The sequence below is a fragment of the Adiantum capillus-veneris genome, chromosome 25, assembly GCF_014529385.1.
Source record: "Adiantum capillus-veneris isolate H3 chromosome 25, ASM1452938v2, whole genome shotgun sequence".
In the NCBI taxonomy this organism is placed as follows: domain Eukaryota; kingdom Viridiplantae; phylum Streptophyta; class Polypodiopsida; order Polypodiales; family Pteridaceae; genus Adiantum; species Adiantum capillus-veneris.
The window spans coordinates 12,834,329-12,843,414 of NC_140955.1; the positions used below are offsets into that span (position 1 = coordinate 12,834,329).

Genomic DNA, 9,086 nt, shown 5'->3' on the forward strand with positions numbered 1-9,086 from the left:
GTCCTTCTATACGCTTTTGGGAAAAAAAGCATCAACACTGCTATTGAAAGACTCACATGTGACTGTTGCCTTTTGGAGCTAGCTCATTTGTAACCCTTGTCCTTCTATACGCTTTTGGGAAAAAAAGCATCAACACTGCTATTGAAAGACTCACATGTGACGATTAGTCCGGGAATCTCAATCGAATGCGCGTTGCTCTTCCATAATCGATTGAGCACCATATTTGTCCAGCCGTCTATGGACATTGGAGCATAACACACTCGTGCTCTGACATGTGGTAGACTAGAGAAAAGCACAGCAATCACGGATGCGTGGAGGATGACGGTCTAGATTACAACCACGTGGCAAACGAGAAAAGCGAGGGATTGGCCAAGATCAGACGGCTCAAAGGGACGGGGTAGATCGGACGGTCGGACGAAGGTGCCTATTCAATAAGGATTGTGGTGTAAGAATTCGAGGGTGTTTCTAGGACGAAGACACAGACGACGACGCAGCAGGAAGGCGGGGACGAGCTTCGCATTCATGACTATGGCCTGCTGACGCCTATTGTCCGTTTGCTGTATCTGCTTCCCATCCATATTTATTGAGAGTTTATGGTGCTGCCAGTTTCTTCACCAAGTGCTCTCTTTCCTTTGTCTCGTTGTACGTCTCTGGATTTTCGCCGATGTGCAGCCCTCTTCTTGACTCAGTTATGGCGATCCCTTGCTCTTTCTTGTATAAACCCCTCTGATCGAAAACGAACAGAAGTCCATGGGCTCCGAAGGCATGGAGCGCACGGGGGCTTCTTGTGACGGGGTTGGAGATGGAGATGGAGCTCTGGAGTCATGGGAGATGATGGATTTAGAAGCAAGCATGAAAAAATTGCTTGCTTCGTCTCTGGTCCCAGGCTACCAGATGGTGGAAAGAGGACAGGCTGGTATTCACTTAAGTTCTAGGGCTCAGATCTCCTCTTTTGCCACTCCCTCTACTTCTGAGTTGGGGAGAAGTGAAGCATTTCCTCAGTTGGTTGATCCAGATGGCGTTGACAGCTTCCTTCGAGAGGCTCTCCAGGGCAAGGATCGCCTTACAAGTATGTTTACTTAGTCTTGTGCCTTTGTAATCACGATTTGTTTCTGTTTTGGATTATGTAAGAAAAGGCTGTTTGGGCCAAGCTTGTTTCTTTGATCAACTTCGAGCTATCTTTATGAAGTCACCCTACAAGGTTGATCCTCAGGTTTCTACATAAGATATGTTTTCTTTCTTGAACAATATGGATGTGATCATCAGCGAAGTCGTTTTTGGTCATGCTGGCAAGTTGGAAATGAAAGAACAATTTTTCCTCGTTGAGTATTTTGCCATGGATGGTTTTAATTCGTTTCCAGTTGAATGTATGGCTTTTGTATTACATGAGATGTCCTAGAGAGGGTCAATGGAGTGATCAGTTTTTAGAATGGTGCTAAACAGGATGCTCACTCCCAAAACTCATCAGAAGGGGATAAACATATCTTGCAACTTTATGAACCTCTTTTGAGCTTTGTAATGAAGTTTGCAACATGCTCAATATGTTCTTGTTCAATCTCTTTGCAGCTGTTGTGCTAGCGAGGTTGTAAATTAGCCCACTTAGCCACATTTGCAGCTGGAAAATTTTGAACTAAAGATGTCTCTAGTAATCGAGGCAGACGGGGGATTAGAAATGCAGGCTCACTTGGGCAACCTTTTTCCTTCAAAGTGATTGCCTTTCATGGAAGTTTCCGCACTCTGTACAAATGCTCATATCGTACAACTTTGCTACACTACGTCCGGGCTTATGGCTGTACAACACAACACACCATACAATATTAATCCTTAAATGTAAAAAAAAAAAAAAACTCACTGTATGAATCTAAATCGTATGATATAAATTGCAATATATTGTATTCTCCCGTATGAAACTGTACCGTACTTTACCGTGTGACTGATGACAGCCTTGCTGCCTTTTATGGAGATGCTTTATTGACTTGAGTCATGCTTTCGTTCCCAGAGTTGCTAGAACCTGTCGGCAGTTTTTGAGGCAGACGGGGTTAGAAATGGGAGAGAGGAACTTGGAAATTTCCTTGAAAAGGACTCCTGTCCGTTGAGAGCCATTGTTGACTTAAAAGAATGGTTAGAAGTGGGTGTTGAAAAATCTTTTTAATGAAATGCTGGCATTTGAGGTTGACATTTTATCACGGAGAAAGTCGCTACTCTTTAACTCACCTCTTGGCAGAGCTTGGCTTTACTTTGTCTTTTGGAATGAGGGGCTTGCTCTGTGAATGAGTCGCTGCTAACCAGCCATAAATAATAATGTCCTCTAAGCTCACTTATTAGTTTTGGCACCATGGAAAGGCTATGTAATAGTGCTCTCTCTTTTGTGTGGCAACCTTGTCTTAATTTGCTGCTCTGAGTCATCTGTCATCTGTGTTTATGTGGGTTTGTGTAGTGTGTGAGATGAAGTAAAGTAGTATTATTAAAGCTTTATCTTTTTGGCTGCAGTTCTAAGGCTGGAGCAGGAGGTTGATAAGTTCATGCGAAACCCGAAATTGCAGCAGCTTGAGTTTCAACCGATGCCTTCCTCCTACCTGCGACTTGTTGCTCACAGAGTAGTACAGCACTATAATTTGCAGTCTTCTGTCGCGGATACCAGTACCCCTGATGGTGCACGTATTATTGCAAGGAAGACATCTGACACTAGGTTTCCAAGAATCCGACTTGCTGATATACCAATCAGCACTCACTCAGAAGAAAAGCAGGTTCTTTCAACACAGCAAAGGTTTGAGCTAAAGAGAAGGCCTAACAAGTCTTCAAAGTTTGGCAGGGAAGTTAACGGCTCCACAGACTCATCCAGCAAGTTGAATCCAACGAAAAGCGTAGAGGAGAGGAAAGAGGAATACAACAGGGCTAGAGCTAGGATTTTTAGTAGTGGCGAACTTGGAGGGAGGGTTGATGAAGAATCTCTAGGTCTTGAAAGTACCCCAGTGGTTTTGGACCCATTTTCTAACAGTAGTTTTCGTTTTGAGAAGAAATTGGAGCCCCCGCCTGAGCCTCTGATGAGGGGTGAACTATTCAATGCATCTGCCAGAGTAGGAACTGGTAAGCAAGAAAGAGAATTCATTGCTCTGCAGAAAGGTAATGGGAGGGTGGCTATCTTTCGGGATCGTGAGAAGGATCGGAAGGATCCAGATTATGATCGAAATTATGATAGGTAAAGGCAGTCTACTGACGTTGCAAGATTTTGTTTGTGTAACAGTTCTTTTTTATTATCACTGAAAGGGAAGTGAAATTATTAAGGGGGAGCTATAGATGGTTCCTACTAGCTTGTTCGGGTTTTAATAGTGTCATGAACATTATTGTTTAACTTTGTGGTGTTGAAGGTTTCAATGCTTGTTGTTTTACAGATACATGCAGCGGTTTGATCCTGGATTTGGTGTGAGTCAAGCTCCTCCTTATGGAGTTCAGGCAGTCTATAGCCCTGTAGTCAACTACAACACAGAGTTTCCTCAGCTTGGTGGTCCAGTCCAGCCGCAGATGTGTGTGGAGGGTCCGGGGCACCAAGCTACACCGCCCCCACCACGAGGTCCATGGGCAGGTTCTTCTAGTGGTATGACATACGGACACCCGGATTCAATGATGGGTTCTTTTAATCCAGGGCATTTAGGTTCGCAATCAGCAGGGGTTTATGTGCATCCTCAACAGTATCCTCGGCCAGGGGCGACCATGACATATGTTCACTCGCAAGACAGGTTTCCCCAGTCTATCTCACAGGTAAGCTGCAGGACGTTGCTTCTGGAGCGATTTGATATAATCAGTTCTCTTACTGAGTGGTTTTTCTGTGTCAGCCTCATCTGCAACCTGAAGGAAGTTTCAGCCAAGCCCGGCGCCAGTGAGGTGCCGGGCCTAGCCTGCCCCTGCTGGTAACAGGATCCGGAGCCACATTGGAAGGCTTTGCTACGACGGCTAAGTTCAGATGAATGTTACCAGTGGGATGAAGGCAGGCAAAATACCAAGGGTCCATTGTATGTGGGGTGGTAGTTTGTATTACTCACTCCCTTACATAGGATGTCCAGGTATTAGGAGTTTGACTGGGGCACGTAAAAAACTCCACTCTTGTAGGCTGTGAAAGATCTGGACCCCGATCTCGGGCTCCCGTTGCTCTATCTTTCATGTGCAGCACGGTGAGCTTCTCTTAAATAATAACCATTTGGAAGTGAGCCAAATTGGGTGATTTTGAATCTGATTTGTATTTTTGCATGCAGGTAACAGGGGACGTAAGGAAAGTTTATTTTCGAAGTTTTCAACTCAGGCTGCATTCCATTTTCGTGTGCATTTTGGATAGCAGGCCATGAAAACCACCGTCTCCGCAGCTCCTGATGCGTTGTTACTCGTCTTGAAGAGTGATTTTCTTGCTGTGAAACTCTCTCACCATCAGCTCTGTGTACGGGACTAGTCATTTGCAGAGCCCTTGAAGAGCGGTTTTGTATTATGCTAGTACATAACATGTCCCTAGGTTCTAGAACACAAGTAAGATTTTAGTATTTAATGTTTATTTATTGTGCTATTTATGTAGTTTCGGACTTGCTACCGGCCCTATCTCAAGGTTGAGATTTGGTGCTTATATTAGTGGTGGTGGTTGACTCTCTATAACCAGGGGTATGAGCTTGAGAAAGAATATAGACTTTTCCTTGAGAAGCTTGCTTTGTCTGGTGTGTACTAGTACTTGGAAATGGGGATGCACATTACAGGTTATTCTAATTCTCTTCTATGTATATTCTTGGTGCGCGAGTGACGAAAAAGTTGGCAGGCTCAGACAAGGATCTGCACTTTCTGGTATCTGACTGTATATGCCATCATTGGGGATGCTGATGTCTAGGAGTGTTTGGTACTTCTCAGCCGGTCTTTTTTTCGTAATGTGTTTTGTTATCAGTGTGCACAGATGATTTTTGTAGCTTCATTGGGGGGGACATCTGATGGGTTGAGTGCAGGCATGTGGAGAGGGTGTGCTTAGAGTGGACATGTGGCACACAACGTCTTGAATTTTGAAGCAAAAGAAATAGAATCCAAAGTTGACACGCCGAATGCTGCCTACTGAGTTCTTGTTGATTGGGTGTTACTGTGATGTAGTTATGATTGCTGTTGTTTTGTTAGTAATGATCTGCACTCACATTCCGAGGAGTTCTGGCCTATGGGTATCTGTGTTGATGAGAAATATTAGTAAAAAGTTTTTGTCATACGGAGTGTATGAGTAGGCATCAAGAAAGAAATTGTGATGGTGCTTTCTTGATTTATGCAAGATGTTCAGTGAAGGCCAATTTACTCCATGTCATGACTCATGGTATGTCTTTAGATATGATATATTCTTCCCCTGTAGTCTCTTTTTGGTGGCTATGCGTGCACTTGGGAGCTTAGTCACTTGCTGCAGGAGGCAGCTATTCCTTCGACCTCTAGCGAGTTTAGCAACTTCCATGTGCAAGCAGCACTTGAAACTTCATGTATATTCTGCACAATGTGCGTGGGTTGAGAAGGTATGGCAATGTCATGTCCTAGGTCTAGTCTGGAGAAATAGTGCCAGGAGGTTAGGAATTTGATTTTCCTGGGATAGTGTGTTAGAATTAGAATGGTTGCATATCTTCTTAGCCACTAGAGACATCTTCTCGTGTCTTGGGACGTGTGTTGTTTTCTTGAATGCAATTAAATTACTCAGCCTTCTCAGCCATTGCTTGTAGAGACTTCTGTGGACATCTAGTGTGAAATTCAGGTGGCGGCCAGCACTCAGCAGCCTCTCCTTCGTTTCTGCTCTCTGTGCTCACCACTACTGGTAGTAGGGCTGTCCTTGTGATGCGAGGCTGGCTGTAAATAATTGACTGCGATCTGAGCAGGCTGTGTTAAATATGACCCCTGTACTTTTGGATGTTAAGCAATGTGGGTAGGCAGTGAAGGGGGTGGCTTGTTGTGGCTTAGGTGGGCTGGCAAACAGTCTGGTTCCCTCCAGTAGCCGAGTGCCACATGGACTGTGCCCATTTCTTTTTGTGCCTTCACTTTGTCAAACAATGTGTGCATTTGCACGTCTTGCACGTGTATGTGTGTTTAAGAGTGGGTCAGCTTGACTCTCTTGGTTATGTAGCTTTTGGTGATGGATTGGTTAAAGGCCTCAAGAGAAGCACTTTTTATTCTCTTTATGTAGCTAGTGTTTTTATCACATTGTTGGGATTATCGAGCAGCAGCCTCCAATGTCATGTATGGCATAAGCGATTGGGGCATGTCACTCAAAAGGAATGAAATTATTGGCCTGTTTTGATTATACCTTTGCCTCAATTTAGTTCTTTCAATATTTCAAAAGAAGAATGCTCCACAGGAAATTGATAAAGCCAACTCTTGTGCATAGTAATGTATGGGCGGGGCTTATGCCCAATGCTTAGATATTGGAAAGGCTACTCTTGGCATTTCGATGATGCTAGGTAAGGGCAAATACCCCATTCGGAAAAAGAATATGGTGTTTGAATATATTCAAACGATGGGTGCTGGTTGTTGAAACACAAACATGCAAGTTGAATTGCTTATTGCTCACGTATACATGATGGGGGAGAGTTATGTATCATGCTTTCACTACATTTGTGTTGAGAGGGTATAGCTCCCTATATGCTTCCTCACATTGGTGTTATCAAGTGTATGAACAAGTTTATATAGGATGTAGTGTGGTATGCTTACTATGAATGGATTATCAAAATGGTTTTTGGGTTGAAGTGGTTACGACTATTGTACATTTAATGAATCATGCAACTAATGTTCCTTTGGGCTGTGAAACATATGGACACATGCCAAAAGAAAAATGTCCTTAATTGGATTCAAAAATCAAGAAATGTATCTTCTTGGGATATGGTAGCTCATGAGGGGATCCAATACTTAGGAAGATTGTGTGTAGCCATGATGTATTTCTCAAGGACTCCTATGTATAGAGCACCTCAGCTAATAGTGAAGCTATGTGATATAAACCCTTGTTGGGTGATCATGAAGATGTTGCACAACTAGATGTACTTCCACATGTTTTGAGACGTTCAAAGTGGTGTGCTAGCTAAGTGCTTCTTATGGACTATGTCATGCTCATTGGTTGCAAAGTGCGACCATGTTATGATGAGGCCTTGTTTAGTGCATGCTATGCAATCAAAGATGGATTCATTGATTCAAAACAGTACTTGGGAATCTCCAGTCGATGGTATTCCTAGGTACGAGGCGAGACTTGTTATAAAGGGATTCAAGCAAGAAAAAGGCATTGATTTCGATGAGATCTCTCTAAAGATGACTACCCTTTGCATAGTGCTCGCTTTGGTTGCTAAACATGAGAGTCAATGGATGTAAAAACAACTCTTTTACACTGGAGACTTGCGTGAGGATTTGTACACAGAGCAGTCTAGATTTGCGTGAGGATTTAGTATGTAAGCTTCGCAAGACCCTTTATGGCTTGAAGCAAGCAAATGTGAATGGCATCATAAATTTAATACATGTAATCCAAGGGATACATGTGGAGTCATGATGGTCCACGCCTCTATACTCGAACGGTTGCAAATCGCATTCTTATTGTTTTGATTTTACATGTAGATGACATGTTGATTGCAAGAAATTCAATTGTGGATGTGGTTGCCTTGAAAGGTAGGCTACATGAGATCTTTGCCATGAAGGACCTTGGGGATGCTAGCCACATCTTGGGTTTCCGAATCATTTGTGATCGATCTCGCAGGCTACTCTTTTTGAGCAAAAAATAGTGCATTGACAAAGTTCTTGAGCGTTTCCATATGCAAGGGGGGAACCTTCTTAGAAACCCATCCATTGCTTGCATATGTGAAACTTAGTCATGATAACTATCCTTAAACAAACGTAGAGACTAAAGAGATGTCTTAATGCTTCAACTATTGGTTCTTTGATATATGCTATGGTGGCTACACGACCAGATATTACCCATGTAGTTGGTGTGATTAGTAACTGACCAAGCATATTGGGATGTAGTGAGAGATATTTTCATATACTTCAGGGGAACGTGTGAGTTGTTCTTATGCTTGGGTGTACATGCTATGTATGTGCGTGGATATGCCGATTCATACTACAAGGTTTGTAGAAATTAAGAAGTCTATTGCAAGCTATGCGTTCACAGTTGTAGATGGATATGTTTCTTGGGCATCACCTTCACAGCCATGTGTTGCTTTGAGCACTGCTAAGACCGAGTATATGGCTACGAAAGAGGCATTATGGCTCTCACGACTAGTGGGAGATCTCGGCATGGATGCAGATGCTCGTATCACATCGTAATAGCTAGAGTTCCATAGTGTTGGCACATAATCTTGTCTTTCATATGAATCAAAGAACATTGAGAAAAGGTGTCACTTCATTAGAGAGGTGCTAGAGAACAAGCACATCCAACTTGTCAAGGCACATATTGACAATAACCTTGCTGACATACTCACCAAGTCCTTAGTCTCACCACAGTTTGCACATTGCAGATTGCTGATGTGTATCGCTTGATGGCTTTGGTTGTACTTCAACCATTGTAAAGACACACTACCTTTAAGTGGAAGATTGTTGGGATAAAAGCTAGTGTGTGTGGCTACCCATGTGTATAGCCATATTTCAATCCGTATGAATAATAACATGAAGTAAACACTCCCAAACAAAAGACTACAAAAGTATAGACGTCAAGAGTTCACATACTTGTGCTCAAAATGCTATAGACAATTCCAAAAATAATGTGTAATAACATGAAGTAAGCACTCTCAAACAAAAGACAACAAAAGTATAGACGTCAAGAGTTCACATACTTAAGCACCATGTTGGAAAACAATTCATTGTTCAAATAAGATGCAAAACTGAAAATAATTTACCAATGTTATTTGTCTCCCAAAATACAAACAAAAAAAATGTGTGAAATTTGTCATCGCCAATAATAATTCAAGGGACATTAGTCATCGGTTTGCAAATAAGAAGCTCCACATTTCATCTTGATCTTGTAAAATAAGCAAAAATTCTTGTTGTTTAATAGATATATATATATAGATACATATATACACATAGATCAAGCTCTTAGTAAGAGTTGGCTTATGAAGGTA

General features: G+C 42.4%; 1 protein-coding gene across 1 annotated transcript; it reads left to right on the forward strand.

Annotated features, from left to right (window-relative positions):
• The first annotated feature begins 348 nt into the window (after window positions 1-348).
• Window positions 349-4,693, forward strand: LOC147424433 (uncharacterized). The gene is made up of 5 exons (XM_086499893.1): window positions 349-1,069; window positions 2,491-3,199; window positions 3,393-3,759; window positions 3,834-4,169; window positions 4,251-4,693. The coding sequence occupies exons 1-4, from the start codon at window positions 751-753 to the stop codon at window positions 3,879-3,881; spliced, it is 1,443 nt and encodes a 480-aa protein (XP_086356019.1). The 5' UTR covers window positions 349-750; the 3' UTR covers window positions 3,882-4,169; window positions 4,251-4,693.
• Window positions 4,694-9,086: the final 4,393 nt, after the last annotated feature.

What these genes read in the sequence shown, in the direction of transcription:
- LOC147424433 (XM_086499893.1), top strand. Translation starts at nt 751, where the DNA reads ATGGGCTCCGAAGGCATGGAGCGCACGGGGGCTTCTTGTGACGGGGTT. An exon ending in GGGCAAGGATCGCCTTACAA is followed by an intron (nt 1,070 to 2,490) that starts GTATGTTTACTT and finishes TTTTGGCTGCAG; the next exon opens with TTCTAAGGCTGGAGCAGGAG. An exon ending in TATGATCGAAATTATGATAG is followed by an intron (nt 3,200 to 3,392) that starts GTAAAGGCAGTC and finishes GTTGTTTTACAG; the next exon opens with ATACATGCAGCGGTTTGATC.